The following is a 27,128-nucleotide window of genomic DNA, read 5'->3' as shown; positions in this document are numbered from 1 at the left end:
TACTGCCTACCAAAAAAACCTGCCCAAACCAACAAAACAAAAAAGCTTCATAAATTATAATTATCCTAAACCTGTCTGTAGTCTAGATGTTCAAATTCAAAAAAATTGTTTATCATTTAGGTTAATCTATTCGCTGAAGTACTTTATAAAATAAAGAAGACTGGCAAGTATAAAAAGGAGCATTACGACCCTCAAAAAGGATCCCACTCTGCTGAGACACTGTTAACATGTTAAACTTCTAGTTTCACAGTACAAACATTAACCCAAACTACCTGGAATAGTCCTTTAATCAAAAAACACTCAAAATTATTTAAATCACAAAGCATTTACTGTTTCAGCTTTTTGCCCTGATAAACTGGAAAAAAATCTTACTATTCTTTAGATATGAACACCTCCGGATAAAAACAGATTGCTCCATGTTTTCTAAAAGTACAGAAAAACTACATTTTGGAGGAAAAGGGAGTGAAATCACTCTAATTTATCTTCTCCAAGAAGGGGAAAAAACCAAATGATGACTTGTAATTCCTCCTGAGTTGTTTCATGGCCTACACAATAAAGTACAAAATCTCTATCATGGTCAAGAACAGGCTTTGCTCACATCTCTGGCCTCACTTCCTAATACCAATTCCAATGAACAACCCCCTGTGGATCTTAGCCACACATGCTTTCCAGTACTGCTGAGGTTCCTTATATTTTCTTGTGTTTCACACTTCCATGCCTTTTATATGGTGCGGCTTCCTCTTTTGAGAATGTTCTTTCACATTCTCACCCCGTGATCCCAGCCCTTTCTCTTTACTGTCCAACTCAAGCCTTAAAGGTTCAACTCAGAGTGTCTTATTTGTGCAGGTTTTCTGCCATTTGCCAATTCCAGCAGAGATATCACTCTTTTTTTTTTTTTTTTTTATACTTTAAGTTCTAGGGTACATGTGCATAACGTGCAGGTTTGTTACATATGTATATTTGTGCCATGTTGGTGTGCTGCACCCATCAACTCGTCAGCTCCCATCAATTCGTCATTTATATCAGGTATAACTCCCAATGCAATCCCTCCCCCCTCCCCCCTCCCCATGACAGGCCCCGATGTGTGATGTTCCCCTTCCCGAGTCCAAGTGATCTCATTGTTCAGTTCCCACCTATGAGTGAGAACATGCGGTGTTTGGTTTTCTCTTCTTGTGATAGTTTGCTAAGAATGATGGTTTCCAGCTGCATCCATGTCCCTACAAAGGACGCAAACTCATCCTTTTTTATGGCTGCATAATATTCTATGGTGTATATGTGCCACATTTTCTTAATCCAGTCTGTCACTGAAGGACATTTGGGTTGATTCCAAGTCTTTGCTATTGTGAATAGTGCCGCAATAAACATACGTGTGCATGTGTCTTTATGGCAGCATGATTTATAATCCTTTGGGTATATACCCAGTAGTGGGATGGCTGGGTCATATGGTACATCTAGATCCTTGAGGAATTGCCATCCTGTTTTCCATAATGGTTGAACTAGTTTACAATCCCACCAACAGTGTAAAAGTGTTCCTATTTCTCCACATCCTCTCCAGCACCTGTTGTTTCCTGACTTTTTAATGATTGCCATTCTAACTGGTGTGAGATGGTATCTCATTGTGGCTTTGATTTGCATTTCTCTGATGACGAGTGATGATGAGCATTTTTTCATGTGTCTGTTGGCTGTATGAATGTCTTCTTTTGAGAAATGTCTGTTCATATCCTTTGGCCCCTTTTTGATGGGGTTGTTTGTTTTTTCTTGTAAATTTGTTTGACTTCTTTGTAGGTTTTGGATATTAGCCCTTTGTCAGATGAGTAGATTGCAAAAATTTTCTCCCATTCTATAGGTTGCCTGTTCACTCTGATGGTAGTTTCTTTTGCTGTGCAGAAGCTCTTTAGTTTAATTAGATCCCATTTGTCAATTTTGGCTTTTGTTGCCTTTGCTTTTGGTGTTTTAGACATGAAGTCCTTGCCCATGCCTACGTCCTGAATGGTACTACCTAGGTTTTCTTCTAGGGTTTTTATGGTATTAGGTCTAACATTTAAGTCTCTAATCCATCTTGAATTAATTTTCGTATAAGGAGTAAGGAGAGGATCCAGTTTCAGCTTTCTACTTATGGCTAGCCAATTTTCCCAGCACCATTTATTAAATAGGGAATCCTTTCCCCATTTCTTGTTTCTCTCAGGTTTGTCAAAGATCAGATGGCTGTAGATGTGTGGTATTATTTCTGAGGACTCTGTTCTGTTCCATTGGTCTATATCTCTGTTTTGGTACCAGTACCATGCTGTTTTGGTTACTGTAGCCTTGTAGTATAGTTTGAATTCAGGTAGCATGATGCCTTCAGCTTTGTTCTTTTGACTTAGGATTGTCTTGGCAATGCGGGCTCTTTTTAGGTTCCATATGAACTTTAAAGCAGTTTTTTCCAATTCTGTGAAGAAACTCATTGGTAGCTTGATGGGGATGGCATTGAATCTATAAATAACCTTGGGCAGTATGGCCATTTTCACGATATTGATTCTTCCTATCCATGAGCATGGTATGTTCTTCCATTTGTTTGTGTCCTCTTTTATTTCACTGAGCAGTGGTTTGTAGTTCTCCTTGAAGAGGTCCTTTACATCTCTTGTAAGTTGGATTCCTAGGTATTTTATTCTCTTTGAAGCAATTGTGAATGGAAGTTCATTCATGATTTGGCTCTCTGTTTGTCTGTTACTGGTGTATAAGAATGCTTGTGATTTTTGCACATTAATTTTGTATCCTGAGACTTTGCTGAAGTTGCTTATCAGCTTAAGGAGATTTTGGGCTGAGACAATGGGGTTTTCTAAATATACAATCATGTCATCTGCAAACAGGGACAATTTGACTTCTTCTTTTCCTAACTGGATACCCTTGATTTCTTTCTCTTGCCTGATTGCCCTAGCCAGAACTTCCAACACTATGTTGAATAGGAGTGGTGAGAGAGGGCATCCCTGTCTTGTGCCAGTTTTCAAAGGGAATTTTTCCAGTTTTTGCCCATTCAGTATGATATTGGCTGTGGGTTTGTCATAAATAACTCTTATTATTTTGAGGTACGTTCCATCAATACCGAATTTATTGAGCGTTTTTAGCATGAAGGGCTGTTGAATTTTGTCAAAAGCCTTTTCTGCATCTATTGAGATAATCATGTGGTTCTTCTCTTTGGTTCTGTTTATATGCTGGATTACGTTTATTGATTTGCGAATGTTGAACCAGCCTCGCATCCCAGGGATGAAGCCCACTTGACCATGGTGGATAAGCTTTTTGATGTGCTGCTGAATCCGGTTTGCCAGTATTTTATTGAGGATTTTTGCATCGATGTTCATCAGGGATATTGGTCTAAAATTTTCTTTTTTTGTTGTGTCTCTGCCAGGCTTTGGTATCAGGATGATGTTGGCCTCATAAAATGAGTTAGGGAGGATTCCCTCTTTTTCTATTGATTGGAATAGTTTCAGAAGGAACGGTACCAGCTCCTCCTTGTACCTCTGGTAGAATTCAGCTGTGAATCCATCTGGTCCTGGACTTTTTTTGGTTGGTAGGCTATTAATTATTGCCTCAATTTCAGAGCCTGCTATTGGTCTATTCAGGGATTCAACTTCTTCCAGGTTTAGTCTTGGAAGAGTGTAAGTGTCCAGGAAATTATCCATTTCTTCTAGATTTTCTAGTTGATTTGCGTAGAGGTGTTTATAGTATTCTCTGATGGTAGTTTGTATTTCTGTGGGGTCAGTGGTGATATCCCCTTTATCATTTTTTATTGCGTCTATTTGATTCTTCCCTCTTTTCTTCTTTATTAGTCTTGCTAGCGGTCTGTCGATTTTGTTGATTTTTTCAAAAAACCAACTCCTGGATTCATTGATTTTTTGGAGGGTTTTTTGTGTCTCTATCTCCTTCAGTTCTGCTCTGATCTTCGTTATTTCTTGCCTTCTGCTAGCTTTTGAATGTGTTTGCTCTTGCTTCTCCAGTTCTTTTAATTGTGATGTTAGAGTGTCAATTTTAGATCTTTCCAGCTTTCTCTTGTGGGCATTTAGTGCTATAAATTTCCCTCTACACACTGCTTTAAATGTGTCTGCAAAGGAGCGCAGCTCATCGCCAGCAACGGATCAAAGCTGGTCAGAGAATGACTTTGACGAGATGAGAGAAGGCTTCAGTCCATCAAACTTCTCAGAGCTAAAGGAGAAATTACGTACCCAGCGCAAAGAAACTAAAAATCTTGAAAAAAGAGTGGAAGAATTGATAGCTAGAATCATTAATGCAGAGAAGGTCATAAACGAAATGACAGAGATGAAAACCATGACACGAGAAATACGTGACAAATGCACAAGCTTCAGTAACCGACTCGATCAACTGGAAGAAAGAGTATCAGCGATTGAGGATCAAATGAATGAAATGAAGCGAGAAGAGAAACCAAAAGAAAAAAGAAGAAAAAGAAATGAACAAAGCCCACAAGAAGTATGGGATTATGTAAAAAGACCAAATCTACGTCTGATTGGGGTGCCTGAAAGTGAGGGGGAAAATGGAAGGAACCAAGTTGGAAAACACTCTTCAGGATATCATCCAGGAGAACTTCCCCAACCTAGTAGGGCAGGCCAACATTCAAATTCAGGAAATACAGAGAACGCCACAAAGATACTCCTCCAGAAGAGCAACTCCAAGACACATAATTGCCAGATTCACCAAAGTTGAAATGAAGGAAAAAATCTTAAGGGCAGCCAGAGAGAAAGGTCGGGTTACCCACAAAGGGAAGCCCATCAGACTAACAGCAGACCTCTCGGCAGAAACTCTACAAGCCAGAAGAGCCAATATTCAACATTCTTAAAGAAAAGAATTTTAAACCCAGAATTTCATATCCAGCCAAACTAAGTTTCATAAGTGAAGGAGAAATAAAATCCTTTACAGATAAGCAAATGCTTAGAGATTTTGTCACCACCAGGCCTGCCTTACAAGAAGACCCTGAAGGAAGCCCTAAACATGGAAAGGAACAACCGCTACCAGCCATGGCAAAAACATGCCAAAATGTAAAGACCATCGAGGCTAGGAAGAAACTGCATCAACTAACGAGCAAAATAACCAGTTAATATCATAATGGCAGGATCAAGTTCACACATAACAATATTAACCTTAAATGTAAATGGACTAAATGCTCCAATTACAAGACACAGACTGGCAAACTGGATAAAGAGTCAAGACCCATCAGTCTGCTGTATTCAGGAGACCCATCTCACATGCAGAGACATACATAGGCTCAAAATAAAGGGATGGAGGAAGATCTACCAAGCAAATGGAGAACAAAAAAAAAGCAGGGGTTGCAATCCTAGTCTCTGATAAAATAGACTTTAAACCATCAAAGATCAAAAGAGACAAAGAAGGCCATTACATAATGGTAAAGGGATCAATTCAACAGGAAGAGCTAACTATCCTAAATATATATGCACCCAATACAGGAGCACCCAAATTCATAACGCAAGTCCTTAGAGACTTACAAAGAGACTTAGACTCCCATACAATAATAATGGGAGACTTCAACACTCCACTGTCAACATTAGACAGATCAACGAGGCAGAAAGTTAACAAGGATATCCAGGAATTGAACTCATCTCTGCAACAAGAGATGTCTAATCTAATTAGACACCAAGATGTCTAATAGACATCTATAGAACTCTCCACCCCAAATCAACAGAATATACATTCTTCTCAGCACCACATCGCACTTATTCCAAAATTGACCACATAATTGGAAGTAAAGCACTCCTTAGCAAATGTAAAAGAACAGAAATTATAACAAACTATCTCTCAGACCACAGTGCAATCAAACTAGAACTCAGGACTAAGAAACTCAATCAAAACCGCTCAACTACATGGAAACTGAACAACCTGCTCCTGAATGACTACTGGGTACATAACGAAATGAAGGCAGAAATAAAGATGTTCTTTGAAACCAATGAGAACAAAGATACAACATACCAGAATCTCTGGGACACATTTAAAGCAGTGTGTAGAGGGAAATTTATAGCACTAAATGCCCACAAGAGAAAGCTGGAAAGATCTAAAATTGACACTCTAACATCACAATTAAAAGAACTGGAGAAGCAAGAGCAAACACATTCAAAAGCTAGCAGAAGGCAAGAAATAACGAAGATCAGAGCAGAACTGAAGGAGATAGAGACACAAAAAACCCTCCAAAAAATCAATGAGGCCGGGCGCGGTGGCTCAAGCCTGTAATCCCAGCACTATGGGAGGCCGAGACGGGCGGATCATGAGGTCAGGAGATCGAGACCATCCTGGCTAAGACGGTGAAACCCCGTCTCTACTAAAAAATACAAAAAACTAACCGGGCGAGGTGGTGGCGCCTGTAGTCCCAGCTACTCGGGAGGCTGAGGCAGGAGAATGGCAGGAACCCGGGAGGCGGAGCTTGCAGTGAGCTGAGATCCGGCCACTGCACTCCAGCCTGGGTGACAGAGCAAGACTCCGTCTCAAAAAAAAACCAAAAAAACAAAAAAAAAAAAAACAAACAAAAAAAAAAAAACAAAAAATCAATGAATCCAGGAGTTGGTTTTTTGAAAAAATCAACAAAATCGACAGACCGCTAGCAAGACTAATAAAGAAGAAAAGAGAGAAGAATCAAATAGATGCAATAAAAAATGATAAAAGGGATATCACTATGTCATAATTATTTAATCCATCCAAGTAGTACTGTGATGTTAAAGTCAATCTATGACATAAAGAAATATTCACAAAACTATTCATTAAAGCAACTCTGTAACTGCTAGAAAGTAAAGCAGTATGAAATTACACATCTTACTCCTATTCTAAGTAGCATCTGCTGGCTTTGCTAACCTGAACACAATTCTGAATATAAAGATCCTTTCATTATCCTAATTAAATCCTGAATTTCCAGGTTACCAGCCTTCTAACAGTAAAAATAAATCCATTCTCATCATTCTTAAATTCAAATGGTCTCTGACGAGTACAGTGATGTTTCTCCAAGGTTCTCTATGAGGGATCAGAGGTAAGATTTTGTCCATGTTCTCTATGCAGGACCATCACAAATAGCAGAGGTGGTCAGGCGCAGCGGCTCATGCCTGCAATCCCAGCACTTTGGGAGGCCGAGGCAGGTGGATCACTTGAGGCCAGGAGTTCGAGACCAGCCTGGCCAACATGGCAAGAGCCCATCTCCATAAAAATACAAAAATAATAATAATAATAAGCTGGGCATGGTGGCACATGCCTGTAGTCCCAGCTACTCTGGAGGTTGAGGCAAAAGAATCACTTCAACCTGGGAGGTGGAGGTTGCAGTGAGCTGAGATCACACCACTGCACTCCAGTCTGGGTGACAGAGTGACACTCCATCTCAAAAAAAAAAAAGGAAGTAGCAGAGGTAAAAACATAATTACATTATGTTCCCACCCTCCCACCATTCCCCACAAGAGCCAAAGTTTCTTAAAATGAGTCTTCATATTAATCCACAGTCTCAAGAGCTATGAAGAAAAGGAAAATACTTTAGCCTCAGAGATGACCTTTCCACATTCTCCAAGCTAATCTCCAGCTTCATATATTTATACGGCCTTCTATTTTCTCTATCCCACTCATCAAGGGAGAGCCATTAAAAAGTATATAAATGGCTGGGCGCGGTGGCTCACTCCTGTAATCCCAGCACTTTCGGAGGCCGAGGTGGGCAGATCACGAGGTCAGGAGATCAAAACCATCCTGGCTAATCCCATCTCTAATAAAACACACAAAAAAATTAGCCGGACGTGGTGGCAGACGCCTGTAGTCCCAGCTACTTGGGAGGCTGAGGCAGGAGAATGGCAGTGAACCCAGGAGGCAGAGTCTGAATTAAACCAAGGCCTTATGCCCTTCTTAAAGGACCAACAGCATCTGCATCACCTGGAGTTTGCAAAAATATGCAGAATCTGGGGCTCCACCTCAGACCTCCTAAATCAGAGTCTGCGCTTTACTAATACCTGTATGCAACTCTATGTTCATCAGAAAATCTCAGAACTGGTAGAAAATTTAAAAGCCCATTGCACACACATAAAGACAGATGAGCCCTGGATAACAAATAATTGATAATGACCATAGTGCTCCTTCACAAATTATTTCCTATAACAACAGGTTCTCCTTAAGAAAAATTTCTTGCAAAACTATAAACGGCTTGTCTTGAAACACACCAAAGCTTATTACAGGTATTGTTGTTAGTAGAAGTCACTGACATAACCAAGTTCTTACCTAATCTGAGCTCTCCGAAGTTCCCACACCCTATCTTCTTGCCAACCCTGAAGTTGGGTCCCACCATAAGAACCCCAGAGGATGATGAGGAGCCAGATGGTCGAGAGCAGTGTGCACTCCTTTGTGCCATGGGTTTAGTTGTCCGTTGTCTTTCATCCTTTTCCCTACTAGGATGGTCCATGATCCTACAGGACAGCGTCTCCGTACAGCAAGTAGCTTCAGTGTGTATACCTCTCTTCAATACAAAAGTATGTCCAAATAAATTGTAGTCAGAGAAAGGTAAGGAGTTCTTTTAGCACCATATTTGTTTCTAATGTATCTCCGGGAGATGAAAAACCATTGATTTGTTCCCGTAGGAAATGTAGTCACTAGGTCTCAAGCTTAGTTGAACATCTTGTAACCTAGGTAAAAATCAAGAAAACACGTAGTTAAAAATTAAATTTTAAAACAAATTCAGAAAGTCTCTACTAATTAGAATGAATCCTATCCAAAGGTGAGCAAAATGCATAGCTTCCTGAAATGGGTTTTGGTTTTCTATCCTCCAACAGTTTAACATCTAGATTAGTTATTCACAGTGGTATCATAAGCTCAGGAGGCTGCAAACCATAGAAGCTAAGGAAACACACAAGCCTTAAATATAAAATGCTTTCTTCTAGTAATGCACATATGACCAAAAAGAAAGACAACTGTTGTTTTTTTCATCACTGGCTAACAGAAATACATAGCAGTGCTGAAACCAAGTTAAAGAAACTGAGGACAATTTAATTTTAAGCTCTTCCTTTTAATTTTGCCAAGAATTAGAACAAATGTTTGGTTATCATCACCAGTTACACAACAGAGCAAAGATGCCTATACTCCAAACTTCCTGAGGACACCTGTAATTCCCTACTAAAGTAACAAGCAAAAAGCTGTCAGTTGACTGTACAAGTGGGCACATAATCCAATAATACAATCTGTTGGCTTTATTTATTTACTTTTGAGATGGAGTTTCACTCTTGTTGCCAAGGCTGAGTGCAATGGCGCGATCTAGGCTCGCTGCAACCTCCGCCTCCCAAGTTCACGCGATTCTCCTGCCTCAGCCTCCGAAGTAGCTAGAATTATAGGTGCCTGCCACCACACCCAGCTAATTTTTTGTATTTTTAGTAAAGATGGGGTTTCACCATGTTGGCTGGGCTGGTCTCAAACTCCTGACCTCAGGTGATCCACCCACTTTGGCCTCCCAAAGTGCTGGGATTACAGGCATCAGCCACTGTGCCTGGCTTCTGTTTGCTTTATTATAGTTTAAATAAACTGCTTATTTTCATTTTTTGTTTGCTTTGCTTTACAATAGATTTACATTTATAATGTATATTCTGTAAAGGAAAAAAAATCAAAGCAATGTAAGGAGGTCAGCAACTACTGAACTTCCTACATGAACAACATTAAGAATTCATATTTCCTTATTGTTTCTCCTATTTCCAACTATATCCACTATCCCCTGATTATCCTCATCTTTAATCCAAATCCCTCAAATGATATTAGAAAGAGAAAAAAAATCATAATTATTGGGAGTATGTCTATGTGTGAGACTGCCAACTATATTTCCTTCCATTATAAGTTAATATGAGGACAGAGGCAGAATGTGTCTTAGTCCAATTCAGTCAATTTGTTAAGTATTCAATGAACTCACAAATTTTCAAAAATTATCACTACGATAGCCTCATTTATAAGATTTAGAAACTGTATTACATTGTCTATTTCTCTTCATATTTTTCATTTTTGCTCACTCTGTTTCTTCCAACAAATGGATTTTTATAATACTTTGCATTAATTTCTTCCATTGCACTTAGACTAGTATAACATTAGGTGAAATAATCACATATAGCCCTCATTATCCATGTTTACTTACATGTATGTATTAGAAGAATTAGAATTCTAAAAACCTGTAGAAGCCAGGTGCAATGGTATGTGCCTACAATCCCCAGCTACTTGGGAGGCTGAGATGGGAGTACTGCTCAAGCCTAGGAGTTTAAAGCTGGAATGTGTTATTATCATGCCAGTAAATAGCTACTGAACTCCAGCCTGGGCAACACAGAAAGACCCTGTCTCTAAAAAAATAAAATAAAATAAAATAAAAAAATTAAAAAAAATTAAAAATTAAATTTAAAAAATATATATTAAAAATTAAATAAAAAAAAAAAACCCTATAGAAAGCCAAAAATTGTCTGGGCGTGGTGGCTCGTCCATGTAATCTCAGCACTTTGGGAGGCCAAGGTAGAAGGATTACTTGAGCCTAGAAGTTTGAAATGAGCCTGGGCAACATAGAGAGACCCCATGTCTACAAAAAATTTAAAAATTAGGGCCAGGCACGGTGGCTCATGCCTATAATCCTGGCACTTTGGGAGACCAAGGCGGGTGGATCACCCGAGGTCAGGAGTTCAAGACCAGCCTGGCCAACATAGCGAAACCCCGTCTCTATTAAAAACAAAAAAATTAGCCAGGCGTGGTTGTGCTGGCCTGTAATCCCAGCTACTTGGGAGGCTGAGGCAGGAGAATTTCTTGGACCCAGGAGACGGAGGTTGCAGTGAGCTGAGATTGCGCCATTGCACTTCAGCCTGGGCGATGAGCAAAACCCCGTCTTAAGGAAAAAAAAAAATTAGCTGGGCATGGTGGTGCACACCTGTGGTCCCAGTGACTTCGGGAGGCTGAAGTTTAAGGATTGCTTGAGCCTGGGAGGTTCAAGGATGCAGTGAGCCATGATTGTGCCACTGTACTCCAGTATGGGTGACAGAGCAAGACTCTGTCAAAAAAAAAAAGAAAAAAGTCAAAAATCTCACTCAGCTGGGGAAAAATGTTCGTAACACCTACTTGTAGAACAGAACAATCACTTTACTTCCCACAACCATGACAAAAACTGACACTAAAGGTGCTGTGTCAATTTTCTAATCTATGCATGGGACATAAGCATTGCTCAATCTATAATTATGAAAGATGAGGACGGGCACAGTGGCTCACGCCTAAAATCCCAGTACTTTGGAAGGCCGAGGTGGCCAGATCACCTGAGGTCAGGAGTTCAAAACCAGCCTGGCCAACATGGTGACGCCCTGTCTCTACTAAAAATACAAAAAAATATTAGCCAGACATGGTGGTGGGCGCCTATAATCCCAGCTACTTGGGTGGCTGAGGCAGGAGAACCGCTTGACCTGGGAGGCGGAGGTGGCAGTGGGCTGAGATTGCGCCATTGCACTCCAGCCTGGGCAACAAGAGCGAAACTCCGCCTCAAAAAAAGAAAGAAAGATGAATAATATTCAATACTACTTTATGTGGTATCTCTCATTTAAGAAATTAAAGTTACTAAGTTTTTTAGAATCCTATTTCTTTATCACTACCCTCTGCTCAATTACGAACTCTTTGGCTTATCATTTGAACTCTCTACTTAAATTCATGTAAAACAGTATATGGGAGGTTGCATGAAGTCTAAAATAAAATTAAGTCGTATTATAAAAGCATCAAAAAAAGTTTCACTAATTTACTGTTTGTGTATTTCAGATTCTCATATATTGGCTTTATCAAAAGTGAGGCATATAAATATTTAAATTTCAAAGTCAAAACACCCTGGGTTTTTGTTAACAATCAAAAGAGAGATTGCCAGGCTTCTAAATCTCTCTTCTTACACAACTTATGATGAAATTATTTATAGGTATAGGACTGCTGGATCATACGGTAAGTGTATGTGAAACTCAAAAGCAAACCAGGCTCTTTCTGATCTACTACTTCTTCATCCACCACATATTGCTTTTGGTCCTCATGCTTGCTGTTTCTTGGTTATGAGTTTCAGCTTCAGGCATCACTTCCCATGCTACTGTCCAAAACAGAAATAATATGACAAAAACAAAAGTCTTTCTCCTTGTAAGTCTTTTTTCTTTTAAATTTTTTTGGTCAAGGATAAAAATTATTCTAAGAAACACCCCAACAAATTTCCCCTTATGTTGGGTTGCCAATGGTTTTTGTACCAATATCTGTCATTCCAATTGTAAGCTTTTCAAAGAATGAGATCAAAGCCTAACCTGATGTTTAAAACACAGGGTAAGTTTCAAAAGCAGTATCACGCCCAGGGTAAGTATTTAGCAAACATTAAGCAAAAATGATATCTGTGTGCTCATATGCACACGAATGTGTGTTTATAAAACTATCAAAAACTATAGGACAAATTAAAAGACACTGTAGGACAATTTAATTACCAATACAAGGCTTGAAATGCATTTAAGCTAAAACAAAACAAAACAAAAGGCCAGGTGCAGTGACTTATATCTGTAATCCCAGTGCGTTGGGAGGCCACAGTGGGAGAATCACTTGAGCTCAGGAGTTCAAGACCAGCTTGGGCAACAAAACGAGATCCTGTCTCTACAAAATAAAAATAAAAATTGGCCAGGCAAGGTGGTGCACGCCTATGGAACCAGCTACTGAGGAGGCAGAACTGTGAGGACTGTTTGAGCCCAGGAGTTCAAGGCTGCAGTGAGCTATGATAGTGCCACTGCACCACTTCAGTATGACCCTGTCACCAAAATAAATAAATATAGATAGATAGATAGATAAATAAACAACTACTATAAAGCTACAGTACTCAAGACAGTGTGATATTGACAAATAAATAAATAAATAAATACACAAATCAATGGAACAGAATGGAAAGTCCAGAAATAGATTCACACAAATACAGTCTATTCACACAAAAATAGATTCACACAAATATACCAATCTTTGACAAAGAACCAAAGGCAATTCAATGGAGAAAGGGTAGTCTTTTTAACAAATGGTTAACTGCAACAGTTAGACATATACTTAAAAACAAACAAAAATAATCTAGACACAGACCTTACATCTTTCACAAAAATAAAATCAAAATGGATCACAACCTAAATGTAAAACATAAAATAAAACTCCTACAATATACCATAGGAAAAAATCTAAATGACTTAGGGTTTGACAATGACTTCTTAGATATACCAACAAAAGCATGATCAATGAAAGAAGAAATTGTTAAGTTTAACTTCACTAAAATTAAAAACTTCTGCTCTGGGGAAGACACTGCTAAGAGAATGAAAAGACAAGCCACTGATTAGGAAAAAATACTTACAAAACACTTACTTGATAGAGGCCTGTTATTTAAAATATACAAAACTCTTAAAACTCAACAATCAGAAAACAACCCAGTTAAAATATAAGCAAAAGATTTGCATCAGACATCTCATCAAAGAAGATATACAGATGGAAAATACATACATGAAAATATGCTCGATACCATAGGTCACAAGGGAATTGCAAATTAAAACAATGATACCACTATACACTTATTAGAATAGTGAAAATCCAAAACATTGACAACATCAAATGCTAAGGAAGATATGGAGCAATAGGAACTCTCATTCACTGCTGGTGAGAATGCAAAATGGTATGGTTATTTTGGAAGAAAGTTTGGCAGTTTCTTATGTAACTAAACATACTCTTACCTATGACCCAGGAATCGTATTTCTTGGTATCCACCAAAATGAAATGAAAACTTAAGTCCACACAAAAACCACCACCTAAATGTTTACAGCAGCTTCACTTGTAATTGTCAAAAAATGAAAACACTAAAATTTCCTTCAATAAGTGAATGAATAAACAAATTTGCGGTATAGCTATGCAATGGAATATTGTTCAGTAATAAAAGGAAATGAATTATTCAAAGGTACAAAAAGACATAGAAGAACCTAAAATGCATATTGCTAAGTGAAAGAAATCCATTTGAAAAAGCTAAATACTACATTCCAAATTCATGACATTCTAGAAAAGTTCTAACTATGGAGATGGTAAAAAGATCAATGGTTGCCAGATATTCTGGGTGAGGAGGGGAGTGGGTGAACAGGTGGAACCCAGGGGATTTTTAGAGCAGGAAAACTATTCTGTATGATACTGTAATGGTAGATGCATGTCATTATACATTTGTCCAAATCCATAGAATGTATAATACAAATAGTGTAATACATTCTATCTAATGTAAACTACCGACTTTAGTTTATAATGTGTCAATATTGGTTCATTAACTACTACAAACGTACCATAGTAATGAAAGACGTTAATAATAGGGGAAAACGGGGGTGGAGGAGTGTTAGGGAATATATAGGAACTCTGTACTTTCCACTCCATTTCTCTGTAAACCTAAAACTGTACCTAAAGAATCTAAAAATAAAGCCTGTTAATTAAAATAATAATTCTATCTAAAAAAAGCAACAAGAAACTTAGGAAGCTATATTACAAAACCTGTATAAAAAAATCTATGCTCAAAACTACAAAATACTGGCCAGGCACGGTGGCTCACGCCTGTAGTCCCAGCACTTTGGGAGGCTGAGGCAGGTGGATCACTTGAGGCCAGGAGTTCAAGACCAGCCTGGGCAATGTGGCGAAACCTTGTCTGTATTTAGTATATACTACTATATTTCATGTACATACATATATACACACACACCACAGTATATCTAATCTTCAGACTACATTTTAGTAGCATACTAAAGTACTGGGATTTATGAAACATCTTGTAAGCAACTTTTTTTTTTTTTTTTTGAGACGGAGTCTCGCTCTGTTGTCCAGGTTGGAGTGCAGTGGTGCGATCTCGGTTCACTGCAAGCTCCACCTCTCGGGTTCACGCCATTCTCCTGCCTCAGCCTCCCGAATAGCTGGGACTACAGACGTCCGCCACCACGTCCGTCTAATTTTTTGTATTTTTAGTAGAGATGGAGTTTCACCGTGTTAGCCAGGATGGTTTTGATCTTCTGACCTCATGATCCACCCGCCTCAGCCTCCCAAAGTGCTGGGATTACAGGAGTGAGCCACCGCGCCCAGCCTGTCAGCAACTTACGTGGTCAGGGTAAAAAATGTTCTTTGTATTGTACTTGCCAAAAAGGCACAGAAAACACTGTCCACTTAATCTGTAATACTTATTTTTATCTTATTTCTTTATAACATTGATCTCTGGAAATGACTGGATCCTATAACTAAAAAGTAAATTATAAATAAAATTTATGACTTTGGGCTTACATCTTCAGATCCCTTACTTTTATCAGTGAAAACAACTAATCTCAATGTCATAAATTCGTCTATTCTACCTGTTGCACATTTTTTTTTTGTAGAGACGAGGTCTCACTATATTGCCCAGGTTGGTCTCAAACTCCTGGGTTCAAGAGATCCTCCAGCTTTGGCTTCCCACAGTGCTGGGATGACAGGCATGACTTACAATGCCCAGCCCCACTAGTTATATACACATTTTTAGAAGAGCTGTTCATTATTAAAGTAAGGGAGCCAAAGCAAAATACAGTGGCACTTTGATTTTATTTGCCTTCCAGCTCTCTCACTCATTTACTCTCATTGTACTTGTTCTATGATTTCATCAACCTCTGAGGACCCTCAACTCTCTAGTAGCCTCTTCCAGTCTTCTAACTTTCTTTAGAATAAAACAAAATCTTTACATGGCTTGAGGTCATTCCAGATCTGGCACTTGCTTACCTCTTCCGCTTAATTTCTGTCAAACTGTTCCCTTACATTTTATGTTAATGAACATCACACTTACTTCAAGGCTTCCAAAGGGCCCTGGACCTGGATCCCCCTTTATCTCTGCTCTTCATTATGTTAACTTATGCTCATATTTAGTTTTCACCTTAAATATCTGTTTCCCAAAACAAGCAATTACAGTGCCCCTCTTATGTACTCCTTTTAGTAACTCACCACAGCAGTAATCACACTGCACTGTTTGTTTGTTTTGCTTGTTTACTCTTGTTTGTTTACTCTTGTATTAGCTGTGTGAAGGTAAAAACTGTTGTCACATTCACCATTTTATTTGCAGGGCCTAGCATGGTAAGTTCCCAAAGACTTAGTGAATAAAACACACACACACACTCACTCACTCACACATAAAAATGAGTTCTCAATCTTGGTTTTCAACCAATGAACAGATCTCATAAGGCTAAAAAAATCCAAACTCCAGATATCATAATTCTTGCCATCATTCTGAGTAGAAAGAAAAAGATAATCACAAGTACCATGACTACAGTACCTGTCACAAGTACCCTGCAAATAAAATGGTGAATGTGACAACCTTCACCAAGCTACTAGAGCTACTACACAAGTAAACAAGCAATTACAATGCATTGTGATTAGTGCTATGGTGAGTTGCTAAAAGGAGTACATAAGAAGGGCACTGTAATAGCTTGTTTTGGGAAACAGACATTTAAGGTATATCCTGCCCTAATTATGTGCCATGTGTTATCACTGTGATCACTGTGAAAAGGCAACAGTCATTAGAAAACTATAACCCAAATTTTCACCCATTTTAAATGGCATAAGAGAACATCAGAAGATGAAAACTTATAGCCAAGAAACTGATTTTGGCCAGGTGTGGTGGCTCACGCCTATAATCCTAGAACTCTGGGAGGTCAAGATAAGAGAATCGCTTGAGCCCAAGAGTTCAATATCAGCTTGGTCAACATACTGAGACCCCATCTCTACAAACAGACATTTTTTTAAATTAGGAGGGTGGCACAATGCCTGTAGTCTCAACTACTTGGGTGGCTGAAGCAGGAAGATCACTTGAGCCCAGGAGGTCAAGGCTGTAGTGAGCTGTGATCACACCACTACCCTCCAGCCTGGGAGACAAACAGACCCTGTCTCTCCCCAAAAAAGAGGTGGGTAGGTTTTGTTTTAGATCCAATTCTAAGTATTCTTATCTGGGTGCTTTCTGGAATTGTCAATAGTCAGCTCCTATTTCATTTTTTCCCGGCGATGAAGAAACAGCCTATTTACATAGGCACAAAGTAGGTGAGAGGTAGAAAAATCAGGCTAGAAATCTGCAATTTTATTCTCAGCCTCAATATCCGTTTACTTCCCTCCACTTGATTCACCTTCTCCAACAGGAAAAGAGGCATATGTGAAATGTACTGTATCTTGTACAAGAAAAGAAGATTTAAGTAACTGTTTAAAAAAAAAAAAGGCCGGGTGTGGTGGCTCATACCTGTAATCCCAGCACTTTGGAAGGTCAAGACAGAAGGACTGCTTGAGCCCAGCAGTTCAAGACCAACCTGGGTGATGTGGTGAGACCGTGTGTCTCTAAAAAAAAAAAAAAAAAAAAAAATTCACTGGGCACAGTGGTGTGTACCTATAGTCCCAGCTACTTGGGAGGCTGAGGTGAAAGGATCCCTTCAGCCTAGGAGTTCGAGGTTGCAGTGAGCTATGACTGTGTTACTGCCTGGATGACAGAGAAAGACTCTATCTCAAAAAAAAAAGGAAAAGAGGCTGGGCACGGTGGCTCACGCCTGTAATCCCCAGCACTTTGGGAGGCCGAGGCAGGCAGATCACAAGGTCAGAAGATTGAGACCATCCTGGCCAACATGGTGAAACCCCGTCTCTACTAAAAATACAAAAATTAGCTGGGTGTGGTGGTACGTGCCTGTAATCCCAGCTACTCGGGAGGCTGAGGCAGGAGAACCACTTGAGCCCAGGAGGCGGAAGTTGCAGTGAGCCGAGATCGCGCCACTGCACTCCAGCCTGGCAAGAGAGCTAGACTCCATCTCAAAAAAAAAAAAAAAAGGAAAAAAGAAAAACATACATGTGCATTTTATTTTATTCACTTTTTTTTTTTGAGACAGTCTGGCTCTGTTACCCAGGCTGGAGTGCAGTGGCACGATCTCAGCTCTCTGCAACCTCCACCTCCCAGGATTCTCCTGTCTCAGCCTCCCAAGCAGCTGGGATTACAGGCATGCACCACCATGCCCAGCTAATTTTGGTATTTTTAGTAGAGATGGGGTTTCACTGTGTTGGCCAGGTTAGTTGCGAACTCCTGACCTCAGGTGATCCGCCTGCCTCAGCCTTGCAAAGTGCTGGGATTACAGGCGTGAGCCATCGTGCCCAGCTTACATATGCATTTTTAAATACTATTTCTACATAAATGAACCTTAAAGAATAATAGCAATTACTGAAGGAGTTTGGATAATTTCCAGGTGTCAAAAAGGAAAAATACAAACCACTACATTTATTCAAAGTGTTCCTAGTTCAATCAACAAATATTTTGTGAAGCCAGGTGTGGTGTCACACACATATATTCCCAGATACTTGGGAGGCTGTGGTGAGAGGCTCACTTGAGCCCACAAATTCGAGGCTGATGTGCACGATGATCAGGCCTGTGAACAGCCACTACATTCCAGCCTGGACAACATAGTGAGAGCCAGTCTTCTTAAAAAATAGTTTAAAAAAAAAAAGTCGCTGGGTGTGGTAGCTCACGCCTATAAAAATTAGTCAGGTGTAGTGGTGCATGCATGTAATCCCAGCTACTCGGGTGGCTGTGGCACGAGAATTGCTTAAACCTGGGAGGTGGTGATTGCAATGAGCTAATATCGCACCACTGCACTGCAGTCTGGGCGACAGAGTGAGACCATGCCTCAAAATCTCCTTAAGCTGATAAGCAACTTCAGCAAAGTCCAAGGATACAAAGTCAATGTGCAAAAATCACAAGCATTCCTATATACCAGTAACAGACAAACAAGAGAGCCAAATCATGAGTAAACTCCCATTCACAATTGCTACTAAGAGAATAAAATACCTAGGAATACAACTTATATGGGATGTGAAGGACCTCTTCAAGGAGAACTACAAACCACTGCTCAACGAAATAAGAGAGCACAGAAACAAATGGAAAAACATTCCATGCTCATGGATAGGAAGAATCAATATCGCGAAAATGACCATACTGCCCAAAGTAATTTATACATTCAATGCTATCCCCATCAAGCTACCATTGATTTTCTTCACAGAATTGGAAAAAACTACTTTAAACTTCATATAGAACCAAAAAAGAGTCCGCATAGCCAAGACAATCCTAAGCAAAAAGAACAAAGGTGGAGGCATCAAGCTACCTGACTTCAAACTATACTACAAGGCTACAGTTACCAAAACAGCATGGTACTGGGACCAAAACAGATATATATAGACCAATGGAACAGAACAGTGGCCTCAGAAATAACACCACACATACGATCTTTGACAAAGCTGACACAAACAAGCAATGGGGAAAGGATTCCCTATTTAATAAATGGTGTTGGGAAAAACTGGCTAGCCATATGCAGAAACCTGAAACAGGACCCCTTCCTTACACCTTATACAAAAATTAACTCAAGATGGATTAAAGACTTAAACGTAAGACCTAAAACCATAAAAATCCTAGATAAAAACCTAGTCAATACCATTCAGGACACAGGTATGGGCAAAGACTTCATGTCCAAAAAACCAAAAGCAATGGCAATAAAAGCCAAAATTGGCAAATGGGATCTAATTAAACTAAAGAGTTTCTTTCTGCACATCTAAAGAAACTATCATCAGAGTGAACAGACAACCTACACAATGGGAGAAAAATTTTGCAATCTATCCATCTGACAAAGGGCTAATATCCAGAATCTACAAAGAACTTAAACAAATTTACAAGGAAAAAAACAAACAACCCCATCAAAAAGTGGGCAAAGGATATAAACAGACACTTGTCAAAAGAAGACATTTATGCAGCCAACAAACATATGGAAAAAATGCTCATCATCACCGGTCATTAGAGAAATGCAAATCAAAACCACAATGAGATACCATCTCACGCCAGTTAGAATGGCGATCATTAAAAAGTCAGGAAACAGATGCTGGAGAGGATGTGGCGAACTAGGAATGCTTTTACACTGTTGGTGGGAGTGTAAATTAGTTCAACCATTGTGGAAGACAATGTGGCAATTCCTCAAGGATCTAGAACTAGAAATACCATTTGACCCAGCAATCCCATTACTGGGTAAATACCCAAAGGATTATAAATCATTCTACTATAAAGACACATGCACATGTATGTTTACTGCGGCACTATTCACAATAGCAAAGACTGGGAGCCAACCCAAATGTCCATCAATGATAGACTGCATGAAGAAAATGTGGCACATACACACCATGGAATACTATGAGGCCATAAAAAAAAAGATGTGTTCATGACCTTTGCAGGGACATGGATGAAGCTGGAAACCATCATTCTCAGCAAACTAACACAAGAACAGAAAATCAAACACCGCATGTTCTCACTCGTAAGTGGGAGTTGAACAATGAGAACACATAGACACAGGGAGGGGAACATCACACACTAGGGTCTGCTGCGGGGTGGGGCTAGGGGAGGGATAGCATTAGGAGAAATACCTAATGTAGGTGAAGGGTTGATGGGTGCAGCAAACTACCATGGCACGTGTATACCTATGTAACAAAACTGCATGTTTTGCACATGTACCCCACAACTTAAAGTATAATAATAATAATAATAATTTTTAAAACGTAAGAAAAAAATCTCAAAGTAGTTGTTTCCTGCTGGAAGCCAAAAAAAAAAAAAAAAAAGAAAAAGAAAAAATTCAAAAACCAAGAACATTTTTTGTTTTAATCTTAAAAATAAAAGTAAGAAGGTTGTAGGTATATGGCCAAAAAAAAAATTTTTTTTAATAAATAACTATTCAGTGAGTGCCTCCTATGTTACTAAAACTGGGTTATTCCACCGAGGATGTAACAGTGAACTTGACATATATAGCTCCTCTGCTCACAGAACTTCTAGTGTAGAGAGGGCCTCACCAACACATGAATAAAAAAACCACAAATCAGGACCATGCTACATATCAAAGATCTGCTAACCTAAGGATTACAGTGAAATCAAAGAGGAAAGTTTTATTTTATTCATATTTAGAGATGTGTTCTTGCTATGTAGTACAGGCTGGAGTGCAGTGGCTCTTCACAGGTGCGATCACAGTGCAATGGTGCGATCACAGTGCAATGCAGCCTTGAACTCATGGGTTCAAGAGATTCTCCCACCTCAGCCTCCTGAGAAACTGGGATTACAGGCACGTGTCACCATGCACAGCATGGAAGAGTTTTAGACAGAGGGGTGGGAAGCCTTTTATTAGAAGACACATTTATTTAAAAAATTTTTTTAAATTGTATGTTGACAATTTATAATTATATAAATGTAAGGAGTACAAAGTAATAATTTATGAATATAACGTATAATTAAATCAAGCTAGTAAACATATCCATTACCTTAAATACTTAACATTTTTGTGGTAAGAATATTTGAAATTTATTCTCTCAGCAATTAAAAATGTACAAAAACTATCTTCACCACACTGTACAACAGAATTAAAAATATATATATTATATATATCCCTTAGCTGAGATTTTGTACCCTTTAACCATGGTCTCTCCACTTCCTCAACCCTCCAGCCTCTGTATGCTTCTACGAGTTCAATTGTTTTAGATTCCACATATAAGTGAGAGCACACGGTGTTTGTCTTTCAGTGCCTGGCTTATTTCACTTAGCATAATAAAATATTCTCCAATTCCATCCAAGTTGCCACAAATGACATAATTCCTTCTTTTTTTTTTTTTTTTTTTTTTTTGAGACGGAGTCTCGCTCTGTCGCCCGGGCTGGAGTGCAGTGGCCGGATCTCAGCTCACTGCAAGCTCCGCCTCCCGGGTTTACGCCATTCTCCTGCCTCAGCCTCCCGAGTAGCTGGGACTACAGGCGCCCGCCACCTCGCCCGGCTAGTTTTTTGTATTTTTTAGTAGAGACGGGGTTTCACAGTGTTAGCCAGGATGGTCTCGATCTCCTGACCTCGTGATCCGCCCGTCTCGGCCTCCCAAAGTGCTGGGATTACAGGCTTGAGCCACCGTGCCCGGCCTAAAACAATCTTTTTTAAAATCTATGCAGTGATTTTAACATGTCCACAAATTTTTTTCAAAGGAGCTAATTCTCCTTCCCTTGAGTGACTTAAAATTTCTTCTAACACACTGAATGCTCTTCCTCACTTGAATACTATATTTATGCTCCCTTTCTGTGGCAAAATTTCTCCATGGGTCAAATCTGTGTTTTTTAAAAACGGCTTTATTAAGATATAATTCACCTACCATAAAATTTATCTATTTAAAGCACACGTTTGGGTTTTTTTGGTTGTTTTAAGATACAGGGTCTCGCTCTGTCAGCTACGCCCGAGTGCAGGAGCATGATCAGAGCTCACTGCAGCCTTGAACTTCTGGCCTTTAGCAATTCTCCAACCCCAGCCTCTCAAAGCACTGGGATTAAAAACATAAGCCACTGGCACTCAGCTTTGCTTTTTAAAACAAACAAACAAAAAAAAAAACAGAAAAAGTTAATGCAGGTTGGGCGCAGTGGCTCACGCATGTAATCCCAACACTTTGGGAGGCCAAGACGAGCTCATCATTTGAGGCCAGGAGTTCAGGACAAGCTGGAAAACAGGGCAAAACTTGTCTCTATTAAAACTACAAAAATTAGCCAGGCATGGTGGCACACGCCTGTAGTCCCAGCTACTTGGAAGGCTAAGGCAGGAGAATCACTTGAACCCAAGAGGCAGAGGGTGCAGTGAGCTGAGATCATGCCACTGTACTCCAGCCTGGATGAGAGAGCCAGACTCTGTCTGAAAAAAAAAAGGAAAAGAAAAAAGTTAATATAGCTTGTCTATCATAAAGGGAGGAGACCATCCCTCATATTGTCTTATGCCCAATTTCTGCCTCCAAAGAAAAAAGAAGTAAAAACTAAAAGGCAGAAATGAAATCCACAGGCAGACAGCCCAGCGCTGCGCCCTGGGCCTCATAGTTAAAAATCAACCCCTGACTTAACTGCTTGTGTTATCTACAGATTCCAGACGTTGTAAGGAAAAGCATCGTGAAAATCCCTGTCCTGTTCTGTTCTGATTACCCATGCATGCAGCCCCCAGTCACATACCCCCTGCTTGCTCAATCGATCATGACCCTCTCATACGGACCCCCTTAAGAGTTGTAAGCCCTTAAAAGGGACAGGAATTGCTCACTCGGAGAGCTTGGTTTTTTGAGACCTAAGTCTGCTGATGCTCCTGGCCGAATAAAGCCCTTTGGTATCTGAGGGGTTTTGTCTGCAGCTCGTACTGCTACATCATAATTCGTATTATTGTTATTATTATGTCACAGCCTTTAGGGACATGGAACTTTTTTTTGAGACGGAGTCTCACTCTGTCATCCATGCTGGAGTGCAGTGGCGGGATCTAGGCTCGCTGCAACCTCCGCGTCCCAGGTTCAAGCAATTCTCCTGCCTCAGCCTCCTATGCAGCTGGGATTACAGGTGTGCGCCACCACGCCCAGCTAATTTTTGTATTTTTAGTAGAGACAGTGTTTCATTCACCATGTTGGCCAGGCTGGTCTCAAACTCCTGACCTCAGGTGATCCACCAGCCTCAGCCTCCCAAAGTGCTGGGATTACAGGCATGAGCCACTATGCCCGACCTAAACTTTTCCATAGAATTGTTGTATAGTCTTTATCAGATTAAGTTCCTTTTAAATCCTATTGTGAAGCTTTTCCTATTATGAACTATTAGTGAATATTATCAAAGACTTTTTTTGTATCCATCAAAGTGATAAGTTTCTCTATTTTTGTTAAAGTGGTAAATTACATTTCATCTGTTTTTACTTGTTGATTTGTTTTGCAACAGGGATTCATTGTGTTGGCCAGGATGGAGTTCAGTGGTGTGATCAAAATTCACTGCAGCTTTGAACTCTTGGGCTCAAGTGATCCTCCCACTTTGGCCTCCCAAGTATAGCTGGGAATACAGGGGCATACCATCACACTCACCTAATTTTTAAATTCTTTTGCAGGGACTTGGTCTCACTATGTCCCCCAGGCTGGTCTCAAACGCCTGGCTTCAAACAATCCTCACACTTTAGTCTCCCAAAGTGCTGGGATTATAGGCATGAGAAACCACATTCAGCCTCATGTCTGTTTTCAAAATAATTTTTCAACTGGGAGATTTCAAACGTGGTCTATCTTTAACCTACAATTAGTGCAATTGTTTTTTCTTGAGTTTACCTGGTAAATAATATGTTTCTCTAGTTGGTTCATTCATTTCAACTGACAAAGATGGACAGGCAGCCAGGGGCTTAAGCAACTGCTATATAGCTGGGAAAGGATTTCGAGACTGCTGCCAATTTTCTCACCTAATGACCTCACTTCTAAACCTTATCCAACTTAGGTGGGGAGTTCTTCCAGGTAAAACTAAGTCAACTGTGACTTACTTTTAAGAGCTTTTATTAAAGAAGAGGGACATATATATTTATATAAAAATTTTTACAAATAAATTAATCATTTTTTTATGGCTTTGTTGTTGTGGCCTCAAGACACAACTGAATTACATATCTAACTAACTTTCTTCTTCCTGTGACGTATCAGTAGGAGTTTCTAAACTTTATGTGGTTCTAACAACAGTGTATGGTAAAAAAAAAAAAAAAAAAGCTGCAAATGATTTTCTTTCCATCTGGTATAAATAATACTGTTTCTGAAAGACATTTCTAGAAATTTGTGGCATGAGATTAGGGCAGTCACCTGGTTTTCATCACTCTGAAGTTTTCTTTGTTACTGATGCTTTGGTATTATTGTTTTTTGGTTAATTCATTATATCATATTATTTTGGGAGGGACATAAGTTTGAAGGGCTGCTGGGTATAAACTTGTCCCTTTCCTTCCTTTTTCCTCCCTTCTTTCCTTTCTTTTTCTTTCTTTCTTTCATTCATTCTTGACAGGCTCTCACTCTGTTGCCCAGACCGGAGTGCGGTAGTATGCTCTTTTATTTTTTTCTTGAGACAGAATTTCGCCCTGTCACCCAGGCTGGAGTGCAGTGGCGCAATCTCAGCTCACTGCAACCTCCGCCTCCCAGGTTCAAGCAAATCTCCTGCCTCAGCCTCCCAAGTAGCTGGGATTATAGGCGCATGCTACCGCGCCTGGCTAATTTTTGTATTTTTAGTAGAGAGGAGGTTTCACCATGTTGGCCAGGCTGGTCTTGAACTCCTTACCTCAGGTGATCTGCCCATCTCGGCCTCCCAAAGTGGTGGGATTACAGGCGTAAGCCACCGTGCCTGGCCAACATGATCTTGGCTCACTGCAACCTCTACTTCCCGGGCTCAAGTGATCTCTGGCTCAGCCTCCTGAGTAGCTGGAACTACAGGCACACACCACCACCCTGGCTAAATTTTGTACTTTGTTTTAGGAGACAAGGTTTTGCCATGTTGCCCAGGCTGGTCTTGAACTCCTGGGCTCAAAGTGATCCACCTGCCTCAGCCTCCCAAACTGTTGGAATTACAGGTGTGAGCCACGGCGCCTGACCTAAACTTACATTTATAATATCATCTTTTCCAGAGAACTATTTACTTTGGACAAATGTTTCTAATGAGGTTCAAATTTACTGTGATGCTGGATAAAACCTGGTATCATCCAGAGTCTCACACGTTAGACTTTGAGCTGGTTTCTCACTACTTAATAAAATTTGTCCCATTTGATTTTTTTGTCAAATTACATGTATTACTATTATTAAAATGCATCTACTCTCAAAGGATAACAGACATTCTGAGAATATTCATAGGAAATATACCTTTTCTTTTTTCCCCAAAAATGCTTTGAGTAGCACTTTTAGAATAAGTAGTTTCTTGAGGTGATTGCTTTATGGAAGCAATACTTGCCTGAATTTTAAATTACTATAAGCTTATTTCAGTTCGTTGAATTTGTTTTGTTTTGAGACAGAGTCTCCCTCTGTTGCCCAGACTGGAGTGCAGTGGCACGATCTCGTTCACTGCAACCTCCGCCTCCCAGGTTCAAACAATTCTCCTGCCTTAGCCTCCTGAGTAGTTGGGATTACAGGCCCATGCCGCCATGCCCAGCTAATTTTTTTTTTTTATTTTAGTAGAGATGAGGTTTCACTGTGTTGCCCAGGCTGGTCTTAAACTCCTGAGCTCAGGCAATCCGCTATCATGGTTCACCCCCTGTATTCATGTTACAAAAAATACTGCTTGTATAAAATAAATGACTGCCTAAGTAGACCAGGGCTTTTTTTTTTTTTTTTTTTTTTTTTTTTTTTTTTTTTTTTTTTTTGAGACAGGGTCTCACTCTGCTACACAGGCTAGAGTGCAGTGATGCCTCAGCCTTCTGGGCTCAAGCAATCCTCCCACTTCAGCCTCCTGAGTAGCTGGTAAAACAAGTGAGCACCATGACATCTGGCTAATTTTTGTTTAGTTTTTGGAGAGACAGAGTTTCACTATGCTTCTCAGGTTGGGCTCAAGCGATCCACATGCTTGGCCTCCCTAAGTGCTGGGATTACAGAGTGAGCCACTGCACCCAGCCCTTTTTCTTATTCTCTAGATAATTCCACCAAAACAGGCACACGTCAAAAAAAAAAAAAAAAAAACCAAATGCATTAATGAAGAGGTTACAATGCTCAGAAGTACCAGATATTGATTATTTACTGGGAAGGTGCAGAGTAGCAAAGTCAATAGTGGGTGTTCTACCTAACAGGCACAGCTATTTCTGCTCCTGTTGAATTTTGCCATATAAAAATATGGGGCCGGGCACAGTGGCTCATGCCTGTAATCCCAGCACTTTGGGAGGCCGAGACAGGCAGATCACTTGAGGTCAGGAGTTCAAGACCAGGCTGGCCAACATGGTGAAATCCTGTCTCTGCTAAAAATACAAAACTTAGCCAGGCGTGGTGGCAAGTGCCTATAATCCTAGCTACTTGGGAGGCTGAGGCAGGAGAATCGCTTGAGCCTGGGAGACGGAGGTTGCAGTGAGCTGAGATCGCATCAGTGCACTCCAGCCTGGGCTATAGAACAAGGCTCTTTCTCAAAAAAACAAAAAGAACATGGGTCCCATGCAATGTTGCCAGCTCTGAGTTTTCAGAAGTTGCTTAACACTGAAATTTTAATAAAATCTCCCAGTTTTTATACATTGGCAATTAATTTTTTAAAATTTTTAAACACTGTCCACACCACCAGTTTGTAACCTCTGGTCTCAAGT

The 27,128-nt window shown here is 39.9% G+C and overlaps 1 protein-coding gene across 6 annotated transcripts in view; it reads right to left on the bottom strand.

Moving 5' to 3' along the window:
- Positions 1–27,128, bottom strand: part of CSNK1G1 (casein kinase 1 gamma 1) — a 205,671-nt gene that overhangs the window by 125,684 nt on the left and 52,859 nt on the right. For all 6 annotated transcript variants that reach the window (XM_030929878.1, XM_030929880.1, XM_010355478.2 and 3 more), the window contains exon 2: positions 8,239–8,639. In XM_030929878.1, the coding sequence (XP_030785738.1) occupies positions 8,239–8,419 (181 nt within the window). In that variant the 5' untranslated portion in view covers positions 8,420–8,639. The remainder of the gene's footprint in view (positions 1–8,238; positions 8,640–27,128) is intronic.

The sequence above is a fragment of the Rhinopithecus roxellana genome, chromosome 5, assembly GCF_007565055.1.
Source record: "Rhinopithecus roxellana isolate Shanxi Qingling chromosome 5, ASM756505v1, whole genome shotgun sequence".
Taxonomy (NCBI): Eukaryota; Metazoa; Chordata; class Mammalia; order Primates; family Cercopithecidae; genus Rhinopithecus; species Rhinopithecus roxellana.
The sequence above is the reverse complement of the archived record's forward strand: the minus strand, read 5'-3'. Positions and strand labels throughout refer to the sequence as shown.